This window comes from Oncorhynchus gorbuscha, linkage group LG07 (assembly GCF_021184085.1).
Source record: "Oncorhynchus gorbuscha isolate QuinsamMale2020 ecotype Even-year linkage group LG07, OgorEven_v1.0, whole genome shotgun sequence".
Lineage (NCBI taxonomy): Eukaryota > Metazoa > Chordata > Actinopteri > Salmoniformes > Salmonidae > Oncorhynchus > Oncorhynchus gorbuscha.
The window spans coordinates 76,019,464-76,046,738 of NC_060179.1; the positions used below are offsets into that span (position 1 = coordinate 76,019,464).

At 44.1% G+C, this 27,275-nt stretch overlaps 1 protein-coding gene across 1 annotated transcript in view; it reads left to right on the top strand.

The window, feature by feature from the left end:
• The first annotated feature begins 1,253 nt into the window (after nucleotides 1-1,253).
• The window catches only part of LOC124039049 (CUB and sushi domain-containing protein 1-like), a 180,886-nt gene continuing 154,864 nt past the window's right edge, over nucleotides 1,254-27,275 (top strand). The window contains exons 1-2 of the mRNA XM_046354929.1: nucleotides 1,254-1,311; nucleotides 11,307-11,514. Of these exons, the coding sequence (XP_046210885.1) occupies nucleotides 1,254-1,311; nucleotides 11,307-11,514 (266 nt within the window). The remainder of the gene's footprint in view (nucleotides 1,312-11,306; nucleotides 11,515-27,275) is intronic.

Consider the following 27,275-nt stretch of genomic DNA (forward strand, 5'->3'; position numbering starts at 1 on the left):
CCTAACACACACTCAAAAGGAGACAAGTTAGTAGAGGAGTGGCGTAAGGAGTTCTGGGCTAGTTCGGCCCACGGAACATACCTTGCCCACTCACCAGGCCGGTCCCGACTGTAGGACCGCAGAAACCTGCCCACATCCTGGTTAACGCGCTCCACCTGCCCATTACTTTCGGGGTGAAAACCTGAGGTTAAGCTAACCGAGACCCCCAGTCTCTCCATAAACGCCCTCCACACTCTGGACGTGAATTGGGGACCCCGATCAGAGACGATGTCCTCAGGCACCCCATAGTGCCGGAAGACATGGGTAAACAAAGCCTCAGCAGTCTGCAGGGCCGTAGGAAGACCAGGCAACGGAATAAGACGACAGGACTTAGAAAACCGATCCACAACGACCAGGATCGTAGTACTTCCCTGGGACGGGGGAAGGTCGGTAAGAAAATCCACCGATAAATGTGACCACGGCCGTTGTGGAAGGGGGAGGGTTGTAATTTCCCTCTAGGTAGGTGCCGAGGAGCCTTGCTCTGAGCACACACTGAGCAGTAGGAGACATAAAATCTCACGTCTTTAGCCAGTGTGGGCCACCAGTATTTCCCTCTCAGACTCTGCACTGTCCTCTTGATACCAGGATGACCCGAGGGGGGAAGAGTATGAGCCCACCTAATCAGCTTGTCCCGGACCACCCTCGGCACGTACTTGGTCCCTACTGGACAGTTAGGAGGAGCCGGCTCTGACCTGGAGGCCCTCTCTATCTCAGCATCTACCTCCCATACCACCGGTGCCACAAGACATGACGGTGGAATGATGGGAGTTGGCTGTACTGACCGTTCCTCTGTATCATAGAGGCGAGACAGTGCATCAGCTTTGGTGTTTTGGGAGCCTGGCCGATATGTGAGGGTAAACATGGCCCATCTAGCCTGACGTGGATTTAGTCTCTTAGCTTCTCGGATGTACTCGAGATTACGATGGTCAGTCCAGATGAGAAAAGGGTATTTAGCCCCCTCAAGCCAATGTCTCCACACCTTCAGAGCCTTGACTACAGCTAACAACTCCCGGTCCCCCACATCATAGTTTCGCTCCACTGGGCTGAGTTTGCTTGAAAAGAAAGCACAGGGGCGGAGTTTGGATGGCACGCCCGAGCGTTGGGACAGCACGGCTCTAACCCCAGCCTCGGACGCATCCACCTCCACTATGAACGCTAAAGAGGGATCCGGATGCGCCAACACGGGCGCATTGGTGAACAGCTCCTTCAGACGAATGAAAGCCCTGCCCGCCTCTGCTGACCAGCGCAAGCACAGCGGTCCTCCCTTCAGCAGTGAGGTGATGGGAGCAGCCACCTGGCCAAAACCCCGGATAAACCTCCGGTAGTAATTGGCAAACCCTAAAAACCGCTGCACTTCTTTCACCGTGGTCGGAGTCAGCCAATTACGCACGGCTGTAACGCGATCATCCTCCATTACCACCCCGGAGGTGGAAATACGATACCCCAGGAAGGAAACAGACTGTTTGAAAAACTCACATTTCTCCGCCTTGCAATACAGGTCATGCTCCAATAGTCGCCCAAGTACCTTACGCACCAGAGACACATGCTCCGCGCGTGTGGCAGAATAGATCAAGATGTCATCAATGTACACTACCAATCCCTGACCGAGCAGGTCTCGGAGAATCTCATCTACGAAGGATTGGAAAACGTCTGGAGCATTCTTCAAACCGTATGGCATGACGCGGTACTCATAATGACCAGAAGTAGTACTAAATGCGGTTTTCCACTCATCTCCTCCCCGGATACGTACCAGATTATACGCACTCCTCAGGTCCAGTTTTGTGAAGAATTGCGCCCCGTGAAATTATTCCATTGCCGTAGCGATGAGAGGTAGTGGGTAACTAAACCCCACTGTAATGGAATTTAGACCTCTATAATCAATACACGGACGCAGACCTCCATCCTTCTTCTTCACAAAAAATAAGCTTGAGGAGACGGGTGATATGGAGGGCTGAATGTAACCCTGTCCCAGCGATTCGGAAACATATGTTTCCATCGCAACTGTCTCCTCCTGGGACAATGGATAAACGTGACTCCTAGGAAGTGCAGCGTTTTCCAGAAGGTCCTCTCGACGATGAGGTGGTAATTTGGTCGCCCTCCCTTTACTGAAGGCGATAGCCAAATCGGCATATTCAGAGGGAATGCGCACGGTGGAAACTTGGTCTGGACTCTCCACCGTAGTCGCACCAACGGCAACTCCTATACTCCTACCTGAACACTACTCTGATCACCCCTTAAGAGCCCCCTGTCGCCAGAAAATCACCGGGCTGTGTTGAGCTAACCAGGGAACCCCCAACACCACTGGAAACGCAGGTGAATCTATAAGGAACAGGGTAATCTGCTCCGTATGATCACCTTGCGTTACCATGTCCAGCGGCACCGTAGCCTCCCTAATTACTCCTGACCCTAATGGTCGGCTATCTAAGGAGTGCACGGGGAAAGGTTGATCTAACGACACCAGGGGAATCCCTAGTCTTAATGCAAGCCCACGATCCATAAAATTCCCAGCTGCGCCTGAATCGACTAGCGCTTTATGCTGTAGAGAGGGGGAAAACCCAGGGAAAGAAATCAATACAAACACATGACCAACAGAAAGCTCTGAATGAGTTTGGTGCTTACTCACCTGGGGTGATCGAGCAGTGTTCTGCCTGTCCTCCCGACTCCTAGAAGAGTTCCTCCAGCACCGGTCGGACGTGTGCCCTCGTCGACCACAACTGGTGCAGGAGGACACTCCTCCTCCGGTCCCCCTCGAAGATGTACCTCCTAATTCCGTAGGGATAGGATCAGGGGGGCTGGGGATTGGAAACGACAGGACCTGATCCGAACGCCCGCGAGCAGCCAGCAGGTTGTCGAGACGGATAGCCAGATCGATAAGTCCATCCAGTGAATATGTGGTGTCCCGACATGCCAGCTCCCTGCGGACGTCCTCCCTGAGACTACATCTAAAATGATCAATCAAGGTCCTGTCGTTCCATCCTGCTCCTGCTGCCAACGTCCTAAACTCTAGGGCAAAATCCTGTACGCTCCTCGTCTCCTGACGCAGGTGAAACAGCCGTTCACCCGCCGCCCGACCCTCGGGTGGATGGTCAAAAACAGCTCGGAATCGGCGGGTGAACTCTAGGTAATTATCCTTAGCCGAGTCCGGACCATTCCACACTGCGTTGACCCACTCGAGGGCTCGCCCAGTCGAGCAGGAGACGAGGGCGAGCACGCTCTCCTCTCCAGAGGGAGCAGGACGCACGGTAGCCAGGTATAATTCCAGTTGAAGGAGGAAACCCTGGCACCCAGCCGCCGATCTGTCAAACTCCCGTGGGAGTGTCAGCCGAAGAGCCCCAGAGCCAGATGTGGTCGCAGAAACAGGAGGTGCTGGAGAAGGGGTTGCTAGAGATGAGGTGGGGAGGCCACTCCTCTCCCATCGATCCATTCTCTCCATCATTTGGTCCATAGCAGAACCAATCCGGTGAATCACGCTGGTATGATGTAGGACCCTCTCTTCCATCGATGGGAGAGGAGACGCTGCTGCTCCTGCTGATTCCATGGGAGGTGCGGGATTCTGTCACGACTAGTCAAGGTGGGTGGAATCAGGCGCAGAGAGCAAATAATGAATAGAGGTTTATTCTCCGGTGAACAACAAACACGGACAACCCAAAATACAAACAGGGTGAAAAATATCCAAAACAGGAAATAACAGACAAACCGGAGAAATAAAACACAAAAACACCGACAGCCGAAACGAAATGACAAAAACAAACAATCCCGCACAAAACAAGGGCGGGACAACCTACATTATATACAGATACTAATTAACTAACACACAGGTGAAAACAATTAGACAAAACCAATAGATAACCGAAAAAGGGATCGGTAGTGGCTAATAGGACGGTGACGACGACCGCCGAGCACAGTCTGAACGGGCAGGAGAGCCAACCTCGGCGGAAGTCGTGACAACAATGTTGTAGTTACTACTTTGTAGTTCTCCTGAAACAGAGACTTTACCACATTTAAGCTTAGTCTAATTCAAATATACTGAACAAAAATATAAACGCAACAAATAAAGTGTTGGTCCCATGTTTCATGAAAATAAAGAAAAGATTCCATACGCACAAAAATATTATTTCTCTCAAGTTTTGTGCACAAATGTGTTTACATCCCTGTTAGAGAGCATCTTATCAAATTGTATTTGTCACATACACATATTTAGCAGATGTTATTGCGGGTGAATAGAAATGGTTGTGTTTCTAGTGGCATTCACTAAAATACGGTAGAATGGAATACAGTATATACATATGAGATGAGTAAAGTAGTATGTAAACATTATTAAAGTGACTAGTGTTCCATTATTTAAGTGGCCAGTGATTCCATGTCTATGTATATAGGGCAGCAGCCTCTAAGGTGCAAGGTTACATAACCGGGTGGAAGCCACCTAGTGATGGCTATTTAACAGTCTGATGGCCTTGAGATAGAAGCTGTTTTTCCAGTTTCTCGGTCCCAGCTTTGATACACCTGTACTGACCTCGCATGGGGTATGTGTGGAAAAGATGGCACCGGAGGAGATGGCCGCCGGAGGAGATGGTCTCCTAACCAATTGTGCTATTATGTGGGGGGTTTTCCGGGATAGTTGTAAACTATTTTGTACATAATGTTTCTGCAACCGTATCTTACGGCAGAAAATAGCTTCTGGATATCAGGACAGCGATCACTCACCTCGGATTAGACAAAGAGCTTCTGGATATCAGGACAGCGATCATTCACCTCGGATTAGACAAAGAGCTTCTGGATATCAGGACAGCGATCACTCACCTCGGATTAGACAAAGAGCTTCTGGATATCAGGACAGCGATCACTCACCTCGGATTAGACAAAGAGCTTCTGGATATCAGGACAGCGATCACTCACCTCGGATTAGACGAAGATTTCTTCAACAACAACAACAGCAGCAAGCAGGACTCACACGATATTCTCCAAACAACCCACAGGGCAGACATTCCAATTATTCGCAAAAGGAAGCGACGGAGAGGACAAAGAGCCGGATGCCTCGTACGGACCCACAGAAGACAACTAGGAAAGCTGCAGTTACCGTCAATATTATTCGCCAACGTGCAATCATTGGACAATAAACTAGACGAGGTAAGATAACGAATATCCTACTAACAGGACCTAAAAAACTGTAATATCCTATGCTTCACGGAATCGTGGCTGAATGACGACATGGATATTCAGTTAGAAGGATACACTCTGCACCGGCAGGATAGAACAGCACACTCCGGTAAGACGAAGGGGTCGGTCTGTGCATATTTGTAAACAACAGCTGGTGCACGAAATCTAAGGAAGTCTCTAGATTTTGCTCCCCTTGATGTTGAGTATATTGTGATAAACTGCAGGCCAGACTACTTGCCTAGAGAGTTCTCAGCTATACTTTTCGTGGCTGTTTATTTACCACAACAGACAGATGCTGGCACTAAGACAGCACTCAGTCAGCTGTATAAGGAAATAAGCAAACAAGAAACCACTCACCCAGAGGCGGGGCTCCTAGTCGCCGGAGACTTTAATGCAGGGAAACTTAAATCAGTTCTACCAAATCTCTATCAACATGTTAAATGTGCAACCAGACACAGATGTACTCCAAATCAAATCAAATCAAATCAAATCAAATGTATTTATATAGCCCTTCGTACATCAGCTGATATCTCAAAGTGCTGTACAGAAACCCAGCCTAAAACCCCAAACAGCAAGCAATGCAGGTGTAGAAGCACTCCACACACAGAGACTAGAAAAAGCTCTCCCTCGCCCTCCATTTGGTAAACCCGACCACAACTCTATCCTCGTGATTCCTGCTTACAAGCAAACATTTAAGCAGGAAGCACCAGTGACTTGGTCAATAAAAAAATGGTCAGATGAAGCAGATGCTAAGCTACAGGACTGCTTTGCTATCACAGACTGGAACATGTTCTGGGATTCTTCCGATGACATTGAGGAGTACACCAGATCAGTCACTGGCTTTATCAATAAGTGCATTGAGGACGTCGTGCCCACAGTGACTGTATGTACATACCCCAACCAGAAGCCTGTGCTTGCAAACTATTACAGACTACAAAGGGAAGCACAGCCGCGAGCTGCCCAGTGACACGAGCCTACCAGAAGAGCTAAATCACTTTTATGCTCGCTTCGAGGCAAGCAACACTGAGGCATGCATGAGAGCGTCAGCTGTTCCGGACGACTGTGTGATCACGCTCTCTGTAGCCGACGTGAGTAAGACCTTTAAACATGTCAACATACACAAGAATGCGGTGCCAGATGGATTACCAGGACGTGTGCTCCGGGCATGTGCTGACCAACTGGCAGGTGTCTTCACTGACATTTTCAACATGTCCCTGATTGAGTCTGTAATACCAACATGCTTCAAGCAGACCACAAAGTCCCTGAGCCCAAGAACACAAAGGCAACCTGCCTAAATGACTACAGACCCGTGGCACTCACGTCCGTAGCCATGAAGTGCTTTGAAAGGCTGGTAATGGCTCACATCAACACCATTATCCCAGAAATCCTAGACCCACTCCAATTTGCATACTGCCCAAACAGATCCACAGATGATGCAATCTCTATTGCACTCCACACTGCCCTTCCCACCTGGACAAAAGGAACACCTATGTGACCAGCCGCAGCCCGTCTGGTGTTCAACCTTCCCAAGTTCTCTCAATTCTCTCCACTGGCTTCCAGTTGAAGCTCGCTCCGCTATGGTGCTTGCCTACGGAGCTGTGAGGGGAACGGCACCTCAGTACCTCCAGGCTCTGATCAGGCCCTACACCCAAACAAGGGCACTGCGTCATCCACCTCTGGCCTGCTCGCCTCCCTACCACTGAGGAAGTACCTCCCGCTCAAAAAACTGTTCAATGGTGGAACAAACTCCCTCACGAGCCAGGACAGCGGAGTCAATCACCACCTTCCGGAGACACCTGAAACCCCACCTCTTTAAGGAATACCTAGGATAGGTTAAGTAATCCCTCTCACCCCACCCCTAAGTTTTAGATGCACTATTGTTAAGTGACTGTCCCACTGGATGTCATAAGGTGAATGCACCAATTTGTAGTTTGGATACTTCCTGACAGGCCTATTGTTAAGTGACTGGACCCCCAGGTGGTGAGGGTAGGTAGGAACACTGCTGAACACTGGAGCTCCCCAGGGGTGCGTGCTCAGTCCACTCCTGTACTCCCTGTTCACCCCCGACTGAATGGCCAGGCACGACTCCAACAACATCATTAAGTTTGCTGACGACACAACAGTGGTAGTCCTGATCACCGGCAACAACGAGAGCCTATAGGGAGGAGGTCAGAGACCTGGCCGGGTGGTGCCAGAATAACAACCTATCCCTTAATGTCATCAAGACTAAGGAGATGATTGTGGACTACAGGAAAAGGAGCACCGAGCACATCCCCATTCTCATTGACGGGGCTGTAGTGGAGCAGGTTGAGAGCTTCAAATTCTTTGGTGTCCACATCAACAGCAAACTAGATTAGACCAAACACACCTAGACAGTGGTGAAGAGGGCACGACAAAGCATATTCCCCCTCAGGAAACTAAAATTATTTGGCATGGGTCCTGAGATCCTCAAAAGGTTCTACAGCTGCAACATCGAGAGCATCCTGACCGGTTGCATCACTGCCTGGTATTGCAATTGCTCGGCCTCCGACCGCAAGGCACTTCAGAGGGTAGTGCGTACGGCCCAGTACATCACTGGGGCAAAGCTGCCTGCCATCCAGGACCTCTACACCCGGCGGTGTCAGAGGAAGGCCCTAAAAATTGTCAAAGACCCCAGCCACCCCAGTCATAGACTGTTCTCTCTAATACAGCATGGCAAGCGGTACCGGAGTGCCAAGTCTAGGACAAAAAGGCTTCTCAACAGTTTTACCCCCAAGCCATAAGACTCCTGAACAGGTAACCAATGGTTACCCGGACTATTTGCATTGTGTTCCCCCCCTAACCCCTCTTTTATGCTGCTGCTAATCTCTGTTTATCTTATATGCATAGTCACTTTAACTATACATTCATGTACATACTACCTCAATTGGCCCGACCAACCAGTGCTCCCCGCACATTGGCTAATCGGGATATCTGCATTGTGTCCCACCACCCGCCAACCCCTCTTTTTACGCTTCTGCTACTCTCTGTTCATTATATATGCACAGTCACTTTAACGATACCTACATGTACATACTACCTCAATAAGCCTGACTAACAGGTGTCTGTATATAGCCTTGGTACTCGTTTTTCAAATGTCTTTCTACTGTTGTTTTATTTCTTTACTTACCTACACACACACACACACACACACACACACACACACACACACACACACACACACACACACACACACACACACACACACACACACACACACACACACACACACACACACACACACACACACACACACACACACACACACACACACACACCTTTTTTGGCACCATTGGTTAGAGCCTGTAAGTAAGCATTTCACTGTAAGGTTTACACCTGTTGTATTCGGTGCACGTGACAAATAAACTTTGATTTTATTTGATTCTGGATGATAGCAGGCTGAACAGGCCATGGCTTGGGTGGTTGATGTCCTTGATGATCTTTTTGGCCTTCCTGTGACATTGGGTGCTGTAGGTGTCCTGGTGGGAAGGAAGTGATGCTTTGGACAGACCGCACCACCCTCTGGAGAGCACTGCGGTTGCGGGCAGTGCAGTTTCCATACCAGGTTGTGATACAGCCCAACAGGATGCTCTCAATTGTGCATCTGTAAAAGTTTGTGAGGGTCTTAGGGGCCAAGCCAAATTTATTCAGCCTCACCACACTGTCTATGTGGGTGGACCATTCCAGATTGACAATGATGTGTACGCCGAGGAACTTGAAGCTTTCCACCTTCTCTACTGCGGTCCTGTCGAGGTGGATAAGGGCGTGCTCCCTCTGCTGTTTCCTGAAGTCCACGATCAGCTCCTTCATTTTGTTGCGGTTAAGGGAGAGGTCGTTTTCATGGCACCATTTGCCAAGATAATACATCCACCTAAGAAATGTGGTGTATCCAAAAGGTGATTAAACAGCATGATCATTACACAGGTGCACATTGTGCCGGGGACAATCAAAGGCCACTCTAAAATGTGTGTGCAGTTAGCATGCTGACTGCGGTAATGTCCACCAGAGCTGTTGCCAGTGAATTGAATGTTCATTTCTCAACCATAAGCCGCTTCCAACATCGTGTTAGAGAATTTGGCAGTACATCCAACGGGTCTCACAACCGCACACCACGTGTAACCACGCCAGCCCAGGAACTCCACATCAGGCTTCTTCACCTGCGGGATCTTCTGAGACCAGCCACCCAGATAACTGATGAAACTGTAGGTTTGAAAAACCGAAGAATTTCTGCACAAACTGTCAGAAACCGTCTCAGGGAAGCTCATTTGCATGCTCGTCATCCTCACCAAGGTCTTGACCTGGCTGCTGTTCAACGTCGTCACTGACTCTCGATGGCCACTGGCACCCTAGAGAAGTGGGCTGGCATAAGCTAAGGGCAATGAACACAATTGCATTTCATACATGGCAATTTGAATGCACAGAGATACCATGATGAGATCCTGTGGCCCATTGTCATGCCATTCAACCGCCGCCAGCATGATAATGCATTGCCCCATGTAGCAAGGATCTGTACACAATTCCTGGAAGGATTTTTTTTCCAGTTCTTCCATGGCCTATATACTCAACAGACATGTCACCCATTGAACATGTTTGGGATGCAGCGTGTTCCAGTTCCCACCAATATCCAACAACTTTACACAGCCATTGAAGAAGAGTGGGACAACATTCCACAGGCCACAATCAACAGCCTGATCAACTCTATGCGAAGGAGATCGCTGCATGAGACAAATGGTGGTCACACCAGATACTGTCTGTTTTTTTGATCCACACCCCTACCAGTCATGTGAAATCCATAGAGTTACTGATTTCCTTACATGAACCACAACTCAGTAAAATCTTTGAAATTGTTGCATGTTGTGTTTATATTTTTGTTCAGTGTAAAAATAAAGTGGAACAGTAAATGTAACCATAAAAACTGACTAGCAGAACTACACAATATTATATAATTGACCTTCAAATTGTCTTTGTGAAAGATGGATGTTGACTCCACTGTTGTGACAAAACAGAGGTGGTTGAGTATGCAACTCATATATTCTTGTGGGTGATGAGGACCTGAAATGATCTTGGTGCTGGACCAGCATTGTGGAGTCGTGAGAGAAATAATCGCTCTTGGTTCATAGAATTTTTTTTGCCAAAACGGGTTCACGGCCCAAAACAAGTTTGGAAAGCCCTGTGCTAGACTCGACGACAGAATAACACTGGGGTCTGCCATGGAATTAAAAGTATTATCTTTTGTTTTGTTTTTCAGTGCTACCAAGTCACACATGTGGAAATCCAGGGTTGATACCAAAAGGAGTAATTCATGGAACAAGGTACAACATTGGAGACAAGATCCGTTACAGTTGTCTCATGGGATATATACTGGAGGGACATGCTGCACTCACTTGTATTGTGAGTCCAGGTACCGGTGCATCGTGGGACTTTCCAGCACCATTTTGTCGGGGTAAGACACAGTTTGTAGTGTATTTACATATAATATCATATTATTTTACAATACTGTTTGGAGGGTAAGAAATTACCTGGATCATCATTTAGCTGTGTTGATCCTGAATCATCATTTAGTTGTGTTGATCCTGGATCGTCATTTAGTTGTGTTGATCCTGGATCATCATTTAGTTGTGTTGATCCTGGATCATCATTCAGTTGTGTTGATCCTGAATCATCATTTAGTTGTGTTGATCCTGGATCGTCATTTAGTTGTGTTGATCCTGGATCATCATTTAGTTGTGTTGATCCTGGATCATCATTTAGTTGTGTTTATCCTGGATTATCCTTGAACATGAAGTATCAAATCATAGGTTTTAGAGGTCTTAGGGAGGTCACAAGGCAGTAGCTTCCAATGGCCACTGTTTTGGTTGTTCAACTTGCAACAACAACCACATTTATTTGACAGATTTGCCAATCTTGTGTCAGGAACAAGGCCAATATTAGTTGCTGTAAAGCCTTCATCTCTTACTAGTAAATATTTGTCCACTCAATAGGAGCTGAAAAAATAGAGAGTCAGGACTCAGTCGAGAGTGATTTATTTTAGAAGAGCAAGTTGTGACCCAGTCAGTAATGCAATTGTCTCTCACTTATTTTCTTAATTTTAGCTGAAGGAGCTTGTGGTGGGACATTGAGGGGAACAACAGGGACGATATCAAGTCCACACTTCCCCTCGGAGTATGAGAATAATGCAGACTGCACATGGAGTATTCTGGCTGAACCAGGGGACACCATCGCCCTAGTCTTCAGCGATTTCCAGCTGGAAGACAGATACGACTTCCTGGAGATAAGTGGGACTGAGGCACCATCAATATGGTAAGTAATTAACAAACACAATATAATTAAAGCACCTAATTCCTTGTATTCTAATGGTGGCAACTGTCATGGCATCACTGCTCTGCTGATTGCTAGCAAAGTAATTTATGGTGATTCACAAATGTATGAAAGCAATTTAAGTTAGTGTTTTTGTGTTATACGGTTGATCCCAGTATGTCAATAACAGACCTTTATTTTCCATTGAGAGAATGCAAAGATGAGTCACTAAAGTTGTACAGGACCTCACACCACTTTTGGAGAATAGATCATAATGTTTACGTTTGTCCTGTCAAGAGCTGAGACATTTCTGGTCTTGAAACCTGACACTTCAATAACCGGTTCATTTGAGAATTCCTTGACAAAATAATATTCAAGGCCTATTGTCAACGGAATGCTACTGCAATGCAGAGCACTATAGTGTGTTCTGAGCAGAATGGGATGAAACATCTGTATTTAAACACATACACAGCCTGTGAAGACTGTTGAAACTACCTGTGAAGACTGTTGATTAGGCTTCCATTTCTGTTAGGGAATTCCATTTAAAAACAATGTGTCCGTTTTAGGACACCCTCATTCCAACGTCCTTCACACTAGTTGTGGTAACTTGACAAGGAATGCCCACACGCATTTCAATATGACTTTCCTTTACTTTCAACTTAAGAAATAAAAGGTGCACAGCCATGTACAAATGGTGCAAATACAACTAAACGATACAGCTCTCTCAACATGTGGTAGAGTCACATTCTACAGATCCGTCGGGGTGATGACATCATCCAAGGGGAAAGGTCACAGTCATTGCCAATAATAACATTGCACCCATGAATAGCAATCATACTATGCAGCAGGTAAGTACAATACATATTCAATGTCATTATTGATATAGTGTCCACACTGTAACACTAGTGATCACCACCGATATGGAAAACCTGTTTAAGTGTCAGTAAAAATGTTCAGTACAATATCGATATCATATTAGTTTCATGATATAATGGCCTATAATGGCCTATCAGTTAGAGTGTTGGGCCAGTAACCGAAATGTGGCTAGTTCAAATACCTGAGCTGACAAAGTGAAAAATCTGCCAATGTGCCCTTGAGCAAGGCACTAACCCCTAATTTGTTCCAAGTGTGCCGTACTACTATGACCCTGTACAACAACACATTTCACTGCACCTATCTGGTGTATGTCACAATAAAACATATTTTTGTATATATATTTTTATGAATATCTGCATTACTGCACCATCTCATGATACAATGGGGTCCATAACTATTGATGAAGATTAGCAAAAAAGACTGGATAAAATAAATCATATTGTATACTCCAAAAAGTTGGGAAATTCAGATAAATATTTTGTTAATGAGTAAAATAAAAATAAAAAATTGGTCAAAATGATTGGCACCCACGGTTTTCAGGCTAATGACACTGAATCCTTTTCTTAAAATGTTTCATGTGTTTGGAGGACATATTGGGGGGGATACATACAGAATATTTCCAGATAATGGATATTCATTCTCTGTGCTTATGGACTGCCATCATGGACTAACATCTTGAATTCAAACCACAGGTTTTCAATGGGTTTCAAGTCCCGTTGAAAGTCCCAAGTACATTTCTGCATATGCTTTGAATATTATTTTAAATGTTATTTGTTAAAAATATATATTTTAAAGGAATAGTTTTACCAGATTGAAACAAGAGTTTAGCTCACGGGTTGACTTTAAAGCTGGGAGACAAATGTAAATGTATCACTATTCACATTAACAATCTTTAGATATGACTTTCCCAAAGCAACAAAATAGCTATAGGACTTTACAATGATGGTGAAAACGAGGGAAAATCTTGGGGTTAAATGGTTTAAAATTTGTTTTAATGAAATCACACACTGCTATTGAAATGTTTAACATGGTTTAGATTAGTTACAGCATAGATGTACTTGAGCCAACTGTTAAATGTAGTGTTTTATCAAACATACGCATATAATGTCTGAAGGGCATGAAAGGCACTCTATTCGTGGAACAACTATATCTAATTAGCAACATGTAGTATTTGCTTTGACTCCCAAGTAATATTTATACTGAATAGTATAATTTTTCTGGACTTCAACAAACCACTAGACTTATTTTACCAAAGGTTTGAGGAACTTTTCTGAATATGCTTCTGCCAAACCCACCACTGATGTGGATGGCATTATAGCACTATTTTCATGTCATCTGACCATAGCACCGCCTGGAGTTTGTTAGATAAATGGCACTTGGATTGGAACTGGTGCTATGGTCAGATGACATGAAAATAGAGCTCGTTGGCCATGCACACCAGTGGTGGGTTGGTGTCGAAAAACAGCAGCATGTTTGCTTTCAGTATGTGTTTTGTTTGCACACAGCTGGGTGATCAATTACATCCGATGCAGTAAACAGCATAATATAATTATGGCAAATTAATTGGTAGTTATGTCACATAATATCCCATTTACAATAAAGCAACCATCTCACAATCATTTCACATCTGTACATGTAGTTAGAATTCAATAAGAGGGGTTTCTCTCTCATGTAAAGTGGGGCAAAAAAAGTATTTAGTCAGCCACCAATTTTGAAAGTTCTCCCACTTAAAAAGATGAGAGAGGCCTGTAATTTTCATCATAGGTACACTTCAACTATGACAGACAAAATGAGAAAAAAAATCCAGAAAATCACATTGTAGGATTTTTAATGAATTTATTTGCAAATTATGGTGGAAAATAAGTATTTGGTCAATAATAATAAGTGTATCTCGATACTTTTTTGCCCCACTGTACATGTAAGCTCAGCAAAAAAATAAACGTCTTCTCACTGTCAACTGCGTTCATTTTCAGCAAACTTAACATGTGTAAATATTTGTACATAACAAGATTCAACAACTGAGACATAAACTGAACAAGTTCCACAGACATGTGACTAACAGAAATGGAATGTGTCCCTGAACAAAGGGGGGGTCAAAATCAAAAGTAACAGTATCTGGTGTGGCCACCAGCTGCATTAATTACTGCAGTGCATCTCCCCCTCATGGACGGCACCAGATTTGCCAGTTCTTGCTGTGAGATGTTACCCCACTCTTCCACCAAGGCACCTGCAAGTGCCTGGAGATTTCTGGGGGGAATGGCCCTAGCCCTCACCCTCCGATCCAACAGGTCCCACATGTGCTCAAAGGGACTGAGATCCGGGCTCTTCGCTGGCCATGGTAGAACACTGACATTCCTGTCTTGCAGGAAATCATGCACAGAACGAGCAGAATTGCTGGTGGCATTGTCATGCTGGAGGGTCATGTCAGGATGACCCTGCAGGAAGGGTACCACATGAGGGAGGAGGATGTCTTCCCTGTAACGCACAGCATTGAGATTGCCTGCATTGACAACAAGCACAGTCCGATGATGCTGTGACACACTGCCCCAGACCATGGCGGACCCTCCACCCCAAAATGGATCCCGCTCCAGAGCACAGACCTCGGTGTAACGCTCATTCTTTCGACAATAAACACGAATCTGACCTTCACCCCTGGTGAGACAAAACCGCAACTTGTCAGTGAAGATCACTTTTTGCCAGTCCTGTCTGGTCCAGCGATGGTGGGTTTGTGCCCATAGGTGACGTTGTTGCCGGTGATGTCTGGTGAGGACCTTCCTTACAACAAGCCTACAAACCCTCAGTCCAGCCTCTCTCAGTCTATTGTGGACAACATGAGCACTGATGGAGGGATTGTGCATTCCTGGTGTAACTCAGGCAGTTGTTGTTGTACCTGTCCCACAGGTGTGATGTTCAGATGTACCGATCCTGTGCAGGTGTTGTTACATGTGGTCTGCCACTGTGAGGACGATCAGCTGTCCGTCCTGTCTCCCTGTAGCGCTGTCTTAGGCATCTCACATTACGGACATTGCAATTTATTGCCCTGGCCACATCTGCAGTCCTCATGCCTCCTTGCAGCATGCCTAAGGAACGTTCTCACAGATGATCAGGGACCTTGGGCATCTTTCCTTTGGTGTTTTTCAGAGTTAGTAGAAAGGCCTCTTTAGTGTCCTAAGGTTTCATAACTCTGACCTTAATTGCCTACCATCTGTAAGCTGTTATTGTCTTAATGACTGTTCCACAGGTGCATGTTCATTAATTGTTTATGGTTCATTGAACAGGCATGGGAAACAGTGTTTAAACCCTTTACAATGACGATCTGTGAAGTTATTTGGATTTTTATTGATGATCTGAAAAAGAGACTATTCTGTTTTGCTGACTTTATATTGACACTTCACATGGAGTTTACAGTGTGACGTCGTGAGGTTGGACCCAGGTGCAGAGAAGAGACCAGACAAGGAATCAGTGGTTAAAGATAAACATAATACTTTACTGAGAAACAGTAGCCACAGGATCACAGTACACTTGGGGGGGAAAAACAGCAAACACTAAGTCCCAACCACTCAATCAGGACACAAAAGGAGGCACACAGTAAACAATTCAAGCTTCTGCAAAGGACCACATAAAACACACCTCTTTTAACAGGGACACAATCATGAAATAATAACACACACCCGAGTCCAATAAAAGTCTCTAGGGCGGTCTCTGCCGCCCTCTGGTGCCAGGAGGAACCATGTCAGACGGGCTGCTTCTGTCTGAATTAATTCAACTCAGAAAAATGAATACGATTATAAAATATTATATATTGGTCACTGATACGTCGTTGACACAAGAGGTGAGGACTTGTGATTGATATACAAACAGCCATGAAGGAATGAGACTTGGTGAACAAGATTGACAACTGACAGGTGGTCAAATTCCTGTATTGATGCCTGATACATATCATGCTCTTAGGGAGCTCCCTGAAAGGCTTTCCTGAAGCAATTTCCACCACATGATCCTGGCAGGCAGGGGCCTGACAAGCTGTCATGCCAGATTTTGTCACTCTTCATAGCACAATAAATATGTTCATTTCATTATTGAACTTTTTAGCCAATGTGAAGATCATTTATTTCATTCATAAATGTGATTCAAATTAAACCAATAATACTATAATTTGGTGGGTGCTTATATTTGTTCCTATTTCACACATGTACAAGTGTGTATTAATACACGTGTGAATTGGAATTATATATTTTTTTATATCCCAACTCTCCCTGAGACACCGTCAGCACAAGGGATATTTTCGACTTGAGCTGTTAAAATCAATGTTGATGTCACCCAAATGGCATATTCGCTTCGAAAGGGTATTTTCAGAAGTTTCGAAAGCTTGCTTAAAGTGGAACATGGAATCTTATTAAAATCTGTTCAAATACATCCTCAGGAAGGATGACACAATTTTTTCTGTAAATCATGCAGCGCATTATGTCAAGTTTGCAGATTTGAGAGAAACTGTCAGGATTTGGCCAGGGTTGTTCTGGTTTTTGGTCACTAGATGCCCCATTGTGCCTTTTGACCTTTTGTTTTCCCTTGATCCCCATTATTATTTGCACCTGTGCCTCGTTTCCCCTGATTGTATTTAAACCCTTTGTTTTCCTCAGTTCTTTGCTCTGTGTTTGTATGTTAGCACCCAGCCTTAGTACTCTGTGAACTCTTGTTGATCCCGGTAGACTCTCTTGTGGAATTCTGTTTTTTGTTATTGTTTATTTTTGAGTATCTTTTGAGGCTTTTTTATGCTATACCTTCCACCTTGTGGATTTACCTTTTTTTGTCTTGGAGGATTACCTTTGTTCTTGTAGGATTCCTTTTGAGGTTGTGGAGTTACATGTTTTCCTGAAGAACTTCATTTTTTAGTTTATTAAATACACCGTCTCAAGTACTGCTGTGTCTGCCTCATCTTCTGGGTTCTGCCGACTATTCGTGGCTCAGTTGGTTAAGTGACTGTTTCTCACTCTGGAGACCCGGGTTCGTAACCGGGTCCTGACAGAAACAACAAATGTCGGTACATGTAAGTGTCTTATATCAGCTGAAGGCTTAAATTCTTATTAATATATCTGTACTGTCCAATTTTCAGTAGCTAGTACTGCAAAAAAATGCCATGCTATTGTTTGAGGAGAGCTCCTAACAAGAAAACACTTTTTTCACCGGGATTGATAAATTCACCTCTGAAGGTGAAATGTGTGTACTTAAATCAGAGCAGGATTTCAGAATGTATCATCCAAAGGTTCCCAGAGATAACAGGAAGTGTCATTTTGTTAGATAAAATCCTTTTTCATATCGTAAAAAGGTCCAGATAGCATGCACGATTGATTTTGTATTTCAACTCGTTCAATTTGCAAAGAAAGGAATCTGTGAAAATCTCACCGTAAACGTTGTTTCAACGAGTCAAATCACATTCGTATGTATTCCTTGGAGAGCCTAGACGGTAACAAGACTTCACTATATCATTAGGGGTGTAGTATATCCTATAGGACACCATATTTGGTTAGAGAGCAACACCTTCATGGCACGCCGATGGCGCGGGCAGTCATCACTTGAACGACTGTATCGTTCTCAAATAAGCACCAATCGGAGTCAAAGCTAGCTAGACAGCCAATGAGCTGGGCTTTACGGGAGTATGTCAAATGTAGCTACTAACCTTGTATGACAGCATACCTTCTAATTTTGGACTAAAATTATAAGGATATTCAAATCAAAGTCCAGGTATACAGATTTGATGATATTCTTGCAAAAAAAATCAATATGAATGTGCATGTCTCCTTCACGATCTGCCCAAATGTACCTGGGGACTTCACACTAAAAGTATTGTCGTTCACTCATACTTCAAGTTATCCATCTGAAACTTTGCACATTCACTGCTGCCATCTTGTGTACACTATCATAATTACAACCAGATTAATGGCTTGAACTGTGAACTTTCTCTGCATTTCAAAGATTGTGGTAGAAAAAGACTGGTTGGTTTTTCTTTGTATTTTCTTCTACCTGATCTATTGTGTTATATTCTCCTACATTCAATTTACATTCCCACAAACTTCAAAGTGTTTCCTTTGAAATGGTACCAAGAATATGCATATCCTTGGTTCAGGGCCTGAGCTACATGCAGTTAGATTTGGATATGTCATTTCGGAGAAAATGGAAAAAAAGGGGACTATCCCTAAGAAGCTTTAACTAAGGCATTTGAGAAAATTATCTAGAAATATAGTGTGGGAAAAAGGCTGTGCTTTTGGACAATTAGTAGACACTGCAGTAAATACAACCTAATAAAAACATCTGTCTTATCCAGGACCCGGAGTGTCCGCAGACCGGTGCGCCATAGCCAATCAGAGCTACGGTAGGCCTTTATGCAAACAAGCCATTTGCCACACAGGCCTGCCATCATTCACTGAACTGGACTGTGTGTTTACAGGAAGTTGCAACAGCGAGACTTTAGATCATTAGAACGCATTTGTCAAAAGCCACAAAATACACCTGAATGAATTTCTGCAAATATGTTGCTAAGTCCTCTTACATTTGGGAACTTTACAGTCCTATTGATCAAACAACCATAAAAGGTAGGCTATCTTTCCCTATATAAACATCAACAACATCATGGGTCCAGGGGGCGGCCCGTCAAGAAGTCCAGGATCCAGTTGCAAAGGGAGGTGTTAAGTCCCAGAGTCCTTAGCTTAGTGATGAGCTTCGTGGGTACTATGGTGTTGAACACTGAGCTATAGTCAGTGAACAGCATTCTCACATAGGTGTTCCTTTTGTCCAGGTGAGAAAGGGCAGTGTGGAGTGTGATTGAGATGGCATCAACTGTGGATCTGTTGGGGTGGTGGGCGAATTGGAGTGGGTCTAGGGTGTCCGGGAGGATGCTGTTGATGTGAGCCATGACCATCCTTTCAAAGCACTTCATGGCTACCGATTTGAGTGCCACGGACGGTAATAATTTAGGCAGGTTACCTTCGCTTCCCTTGGGCACAGGGACTATGGTGGTCTGCTTAAAACATGGAGGTATTACAGACTCAGTCAGGGAGAGGTTGAAAATGTCAGTGAAGACATTTGACAGTTGGTCTGCACATGCTTTGAGTACATATCCTGGTCATCAGTCTGGCCCAGCAGCTTTGTGAATGTTGGTCTGTTTAACTTATCTTGGGTAGGGGGCACTATTTTCACCTCTGGATGAAAATCTTGCCCAAAGTAAACTACCTGCCACTCAGGCCCAGAAGCTAGGATATGCATATATTTAAATAGGAAATGCTCTAAAGTTACCAGAACTGTTCAAATATTGTCTGTGAGTATAACAGAACTGATTTGGCAAGAGAAAACCTGAATAAAATCCATCCAGGACGTAGGATTGTTTTATTTTTGTAATTTTCTATTCAATGCCATTACAGTATCCATTGACTTAGGACTCAAATTGCACTTCCTATGCCTTCCACTAGATGTCAACAGTCTTTAGAAATTGTGTCAGGCTTGTATTCTGAAAAATGAGGGAGTACGACCAGTCTGAATGAGTGGACCCTACAGTGTCACAGAGCTTTTTCATGCGCAATCCCGAGAGCGCACCTTTCTTGTTTACCTTTTATATTGACAACGTAATTGTCCGGTTGAAATATTATTGATTATTTACGCTAAAAACAACATGAGGATTGAATATAAACATCATTTGACATGTTTCTATGAACTTTACGGATACAATTTGGATTTGTTGTCTGCCTGTTGTGACTGCGTTTGAGCCTGTGGATTACTGAAGAAAACGCGCAAACAAAACGGAGGTTTTTGGATATAAATAGATACTTTATCGAACTAAACTAACATCTATTGAGTAAATTAATGTCTTCTGAGAGCAACCATATGAAGACCATCAAAGGTAAGTGATTAATTGTATCTCTATTTCTGACTTGTGTAACTCTTCTACTTGGCTGGTTACTGTTTGTAATGATTTGTCTGCTGGGCTATGTTTTCAGATAATCGCATGGTATGCTTTCGCCGTAAAGCCTTTTTGAAATCTGATACCGTGGTTGGATTAACAAGAAGTTCATCTTTAAACCTATGTATAACACTTGTATGTTTTCTGAATTTTTACAATCAGTATTTCTGTTTTTGAATTTGGCACTCTGCAATTTCACTGGATGTTGGTCAGGTGGGACGCTACTGTCCCACGTACCCTAGTGAGGTTAAAGGTTTTGTTCACATCGGCTACCGAGAGCGTTATCACACAGTCATCCAGAACATGCTGGTGTTCTCGTGCATGCTTCAGTGTTGCTTGCCTCGAAAAGAGCATAAATTCCTAGCCTTAAATCCATCTGTTTTTGTCCAAAATATTGAGTCATTGAAAATTAAACAGTGCATCCCGAATGGAGGCAGCAAACAATGTTTTTTTTAATGTATTTTTAAAACCTCTTATAAAGTTGGTTTTGTAGCATAAACTGGTATTTTATATTTTTGACTGATATTATGACTTTCTGTTTGTTTCATATCTGCAAAGCAGTTAAAACACTCTCAGTTCCACTATAAATTACCCAGCACACAATACAGTATGAGTATCAATTGTGTCCCTGAAGCATCATTAGTCACTTAGCAATGGATATGAAGGAGATGTGTCAAGTGCTTCCATGGCGACAAATTATGTCACGTGACACCTTTTAACCAATTAAGTTCAGACTAGGATATGATCATCAGAAACATACTGTATTTGACAGAAGCCACAATGACCCAACTCCCTTTATGTATGGCTCTATTTGTCAGCTGTCATGCCAATCATGTTATTGTGCAAAAAAGTTTTGAAGGTGATAGAGGTCTTATAAACTCTCAGGCAGAATAATGGATGTTGAATGCATTTGACACCTCATGTGTGACAACAGATATTTTTGATTAATGTGTATGGACAGCAAGTTTTGCACAACCATTGTAAGGTACACTCTTAAGAAAAAGAAGAACCTAAAAGGGTTCTTCTTCTGTCCCCATAGAAGAACCTTCTGAAGAACCCTATTTGGTTCCAGGAAGCACCCATTTAGGTTCCATGTAGAACCTTTAAATAGGGTTCTACATGGAACCCAAAAGGTTTCTACCTGGAACCAAAAATGATTATTCTATGGGGACAGCCGAAGAACCCTGTTGGAATCCTTTTTTCTAAGAGTACAGCAGCACATTTCCTTTTAATTCTTGCTCCTTTTCCTTGTGCCTTGTATTGGGAAGACATTTTGCCTTATTTCTGCTTTACTATGCTGCTGTACTCAGAGAAAAAGGGTTCCAAAAGGGTTCTTTGACTGTCTCCATAGAATATCACTTTTGGGTTCCATGTAGAACCTTTACAGAGGGTTCTACATGGAACCCAAAAAGGGTTCTACCTGGAACCAAAGCATATTATTCTATGGGGACAGCCGAAGAACCCTTTTTTCTAAGAGTGTAGTGTCCAACTGTTGAGAAATTAGAATGTGCGTGGAAGGTTCTCCGTTGTCATCAAATACTAGTAAAAGTCATCAGTGCAGATATGTTTGTCCTCATGACCTTTCATACATTGTGTTTCCAAAGCTGAATTAACAATATAATAACTGCTCCAGAAAATTACAGCTGAAATAAACAATATAATAACTGCTCCAGAAAATTAAAGCTGAATTAACAATATAATAACTGCTCCAGAAAATTAAAGCTGAATTAACAATATAATAACTGCTCCAGAAAATTAAAGCTGAATTAACAATATAATAACTGCTCCAGAAAATTAAAGCTGAATTAACAATATAATAACTGCTCCAGAAAATTACAGCTGAATTAACAATATAATAACTGCTCCAAAAAATCAAAGCTGAATTAACAATATAATAACTGCTCCAGAAAATTACAGCTGAATTAACAATATAATAACTGCTCCAGAAAATTACAGCTGAATTAACAATATAATAACTGCTCCAGAAAATTAAAGCTGAATTAACAATATAATAACTGCTCCAGAAAATTAAAGCTGAATTAACAATATAATAACTGCTCCAGAAAATTAAAGCTGAATTAACAATATAATAACTACGGTATAAAATAAAAGCCCTCCTCTTCTTTAAAATGTTGCACCCACTTTTCAGAACATCATGATCTCATAACTACTACTACTCAATCAAATGATAAGGTTATAAAGCCATTATAAACTATTGCCCCCCCCCCCTATAATGTAAAATAGATTGACAAACAAGGATTTTAATGATTGTAGAATAGATGGATCATACATTTCAATCTAACAAAACCTCCCAAAACATCCATTGTCTTGGATTGAAGGTCCAGCCGAAGTTGGCACAGGACAGTGAGCGAATAGCAATTACTGCTGAGTGGTGTTTGGATTTCTTCTCAATTTCTTTTTTAACAGTGTTGTTCATTGGAGTGTGAAAACTAGGCTGAGAGGAAGAGGCAGTCTGAGCAGAAATAAGGCAAAGGTCTTCCCAATACAAGGCTCAAGGAAAAGGAGCAAGAATTAAAAGGAAATTGCTGCTGTACTTGAAATAACCACTGTGTTTTTAGTACTGTTTGTGAAGATTTAAGAGTTGGCTAATGAACAGGTATTGGTTTCAGTTGCTGGGAGGCTATTGGAATAAACAGAGATTGAACTGGATTTAAAATGCCTGAGGTGTTTGGTGGAACAATCATGTGTCCATGGTCTGAGGTACTTTACCTAAATTGCTTCACCTGCAGCGACCCACTCCATCACCAAACCTGCTTCCCATAAAGACTTCATTATGATCGGGAAATACAGATAGCACAGCATGTCGGTAAAGATTGATTTGAAAGATAACTGTACTGTCACCTCCCAAATTATTGGCACCCTTGATGAAGATGAGCAAAAAAAGACTGTATCAAATAAATAATACAAATACCCAGCTATATTGCGTGCCCAACAAATGTGAAAATTACATTATTTTAGACTAATACAATTACTCAGAGAAAAAAAATCCAAAGTAGACTCCAGATGAATAATGCATACTCAAGGGTTCTTCATCCTCCAGGGTTCTTTATACTCCAGGGTTCTTCATCCCCCAGGGTTCTTCATCCAGGTGTAGTGTCTTTGGCTTTGCCGGATTAAGTGATATGACATGCTATTCTATAAAATCCTTTCTCTGTAATTAATATTACCTGATTGAGCTAATCATGTAAATGTAATTAACTAGAAAGTTGGGGCACCACGGAAGAGTGTTTATACAGCTGTTATCTTCCAAATAAACCCTGAAAGACCTAGTAATATTTTACATTAATAGCAGTCAATATTAATCTTCACCTTATTTCAGTCTCATCTGAAAGTTGTACATTCTTGGTCTTCACGAACCCTGGCTAACAAGTTGAATCAGCAATACAAAATTGGGTTTAATGATTTATTTACTAAATACCTAACTAATCATACAGAATTACATACACACAGAATGCAAATTATGTCATAGAGAAAACATGCCTAGTGGATGGAGCCAACATAATTTCTGGTTACACAAAGGAAATGGGGTTGGGTTTGAGTGAAAGAGGGGGAAGACTGAGGAACAAAGGGAGAAGCCATGCTATCGTAAATACAGTATCTTATGCATTCTAAATTACCGCTGCGCTTCGGTAGGTTGGTAGTAGATGCTGGCTGTGTTGGCCAACAGAGATCTTCCTGTCCTCGGAAGAATGTCTCTGGTGGTAAATTGGATACGTTGTAGTATCGTTGTTGTGTGTTAGACTGGATACGTCGTCCATCCTTTCCTAGCCCATGTTTACAACGGCCGCTACTAACTCAACGGCTAGGTTGTCTCACTTCTTTAGTGAATAAGAGTTCAAAGTTCATACCATTCACAACCAAAACTCACGCTGAGGTTGGCTTAGTTCTGTAGTTGACCAGTTAGTCCTTTTTAACGTATGGATCGTCGTCCTATCGTCCTCGGAACAGAAGGTTACATTTTCAGAAAGGGCTTATATAGTGGAGGGAGAGAAGGGTGTGTTTCATAGTTTATAACCCATGTTTCTTCACAGTGGCGGGCCACTGATTGAGCAGAGCTCTAACCTTATGAAAACCCAATTCTCTCATTTGGAAGCTAAAATGACATTTTATCTTTTCACAAATAGTTTCATATTCAAACATTTAAATTGCACACATTTAAATTGCACACAATTCCACGTGAGTCTACTAGAATGTGTAGACTTTCCCAGATACAGTTTATGTCGTCCTGTCATCAGTCATAATGTCTCAGATGACAACCGAACTGACATCATATTCATTAAGTATCAACGCATATTTTCAAATGGTTCTATTACCGTAATATGGTTCCTTTCCCCCCACCGTTTGATGTTCCCAGACTCTCTATGTTTAACAAAGGCTATTCAAGAGTTCTTCAGTAGAGTCAAGAGAGAGAGGGGAGAAAGGTATTTATGGGGGGTCATGTCACGCCCTGACCTTAGAGAGCCATTTTTTTTCTCTATTTTGTTAGGTCAGGGTGTGATTTGGGGTGGGCATTCTATGTTATCTGTTTCATTGTTTTTGGCCGAGTGTGGTTCCCAATCAGAGGCAACTGTCCATCGTTGTCTCTGATTGGGAATCATACTTAGGCAGTCCTTTTTCCCTTTTTCATTTGTGGGATCTTATTTTTGCATTGGTTGTTATTTTGCCCTGCAGTACGTCACGTTCGTATTTGTTTTGTTGTTGTCGGTGTTCATTAAATAAATAAATAGAATGAACACGTACCACACTGCGCTTTGGTCCACTTCTTCCCATGACGATCGTGACAGAAGATCCCACCACAAAAGGACCAAGCAGTGTGGCCAGGAGGAGAAGGGATCCTGGGCACGGGAGAGAAGGGAGTTTAGGACATCGTGAACATGGGAAGAGATCATGGCAGGCGACAAAAGCCTGCCATGGAAACAGGCGGAGGCAGATAGAGAGGAGCAGAGAGATCAGGAGTTACGGCAGAGACGGGAACACGAGAGGCAACACAAAAAAATGGGTTGGCGAGCGGAGTTGGTCACGGTTCCAGCCCCATGTTTTCCGGTTTTACGCACCTTGCCTTCAGTGCACAGTCACAGCTCGATAAATTCTCTCCGTACCTGCCTGATAAAGAGGGGTATCCAGCCAGGAAGGGTGGTGCCGGCTTAGAGCTCCTGGTCTCCAGTGCACCTTCTCGGACTGGGATATCCTGCGCCGGCTCTGTGCAAGGTGTCTCCAGTGCGCCTGCACAGCTCAGTGCATCCTGTGTCAGCACCTTGAACGTGCCGGGCTAAAGTGGTGATTCAGCCAGCAAGGGTTGTGCTAGCTCTAAGCTCTAGACCTCCAGTGTGCTTTCACAGCCCAGTCCGTCCTGTGCTGGTGTCACGCACTTGCTGGATTGAAGTGGGTATCCAGCCAGGACGGGTTGTGCCTGCTCCACGAACCAGGCCTCCAGTGTGTCTCTCTAGCCCGGTGAGTCCTGTGCCTGCTCCACGAACCAGGCCTCCAGTGTGTCTCTCCAGCCCGGTGAGTCCAGTGCCTGCTCCACGAACCAGGCCTCCAGTGTGTTTCTTCAGCCCGGTGAGTCCTGTGCCTGCTGCACGAACCAGGCCTCCTGTGTGTCTCCCCAGCCTGGTGTGTCCTGTGCCTGCTCCACGCACCAGGCCTGCAGTATGTCTCCCCAGCCTGGTGAGTCCGGCGCCTCCGGCGACGGTCCCCAGTCCGGGGCCTCTGGCGACGGTCCCCAGTCCGTGGTCTCCGGCGACGATCTGCAGTCCGGAGCCTCCAGCGGTGATTCCCAGTTTGGAGCCTCCGGCGATGATCCACGGTCCGGTTCCTCCGGCAACGATTCACGGTCCGGAGTCCCCAGCGACGGTCCACGGTCCGGTTCCACAGAAGCGGAGGGATTAGAGTAGGGAGCGGGGGCTACGTCCCTAACCGGAGCCGCCACCGAGGGTAGATGCCCACCCGGACCCTCCCTTATAGGTTCAGGTTTGCGGCCAGGAGTCCACACCTTTGGGGGGTACTGTCACGCCCTGACCTTAGAGAGCCGTTTTATTTCTCTATTTGGTTAGGTCAGGGTGTGATTTGGGGTGGGCATTCTATGTTATCTGTGGTTCCCAATCAGAGGCAGCTGTCCATCGTTGTCTCCGATTGGGAATCATACTTAGGCAGTCCATTTTCCCTCTTTCATTTGGGGGGGGGGGGATCTTATTTTTGCATCGGTTGTTATTTTGCCCTGCAGTACGTCACGTTCGTATTTGTTTTGTTGTTGTCGGTGTTCATTAAATAAATAAATAGAATGAACACGTACCACGCTGCGCTTTGGTCCACTTCTTCCCATGACGATCGTGACAGGTCATAAACCTTAATCACAGGCCAACGTCATGACACAGGGTTCTTTATACTCCAGGGTTCTTTATACTCCAGGGTTCTTCGTCCCCCAGGGTTCTTCATCCAGGGTACTTTATACTCCAGGGTTCTTCATCATTCTTCATCATCCTCCTAGGTTTTCTTCATGGTTCTTCATCCAGGGTTATTCAGTCTTCAGGGTTCTTCATCCTCCAGGGTTCTTCATCCAGGGTTCTTCCTCCTCCAAAGTTCTTCATCCAGGGTTCTTCATCCAGGGTTTTTTATACTCCCGGGTTCTTCCTCCTTCAAGGTTCTTCATCCAGGGTTCTTTATACTCCAGGGTTCTTTATACTCCAGGGTGCTTTATACTCCAGGTTTCTTTATACTCCAGGTTTCTTTATACTCCAGGGTTCTTCCTCCTTCAAGATTCTTCATCCTCCAAGGTTCTTCATCCAGGGTTATTTATACTCCAGGGTTCTTTATACTCCAGGGTTCTTCATCCTCCAGCATGCTTCATCCTCCAGCATTCTTCATCTTCCAGGGTTCTTCATCCTCCAGCGTTCTTCATCTTCCCGGGTTCTTCATCCTC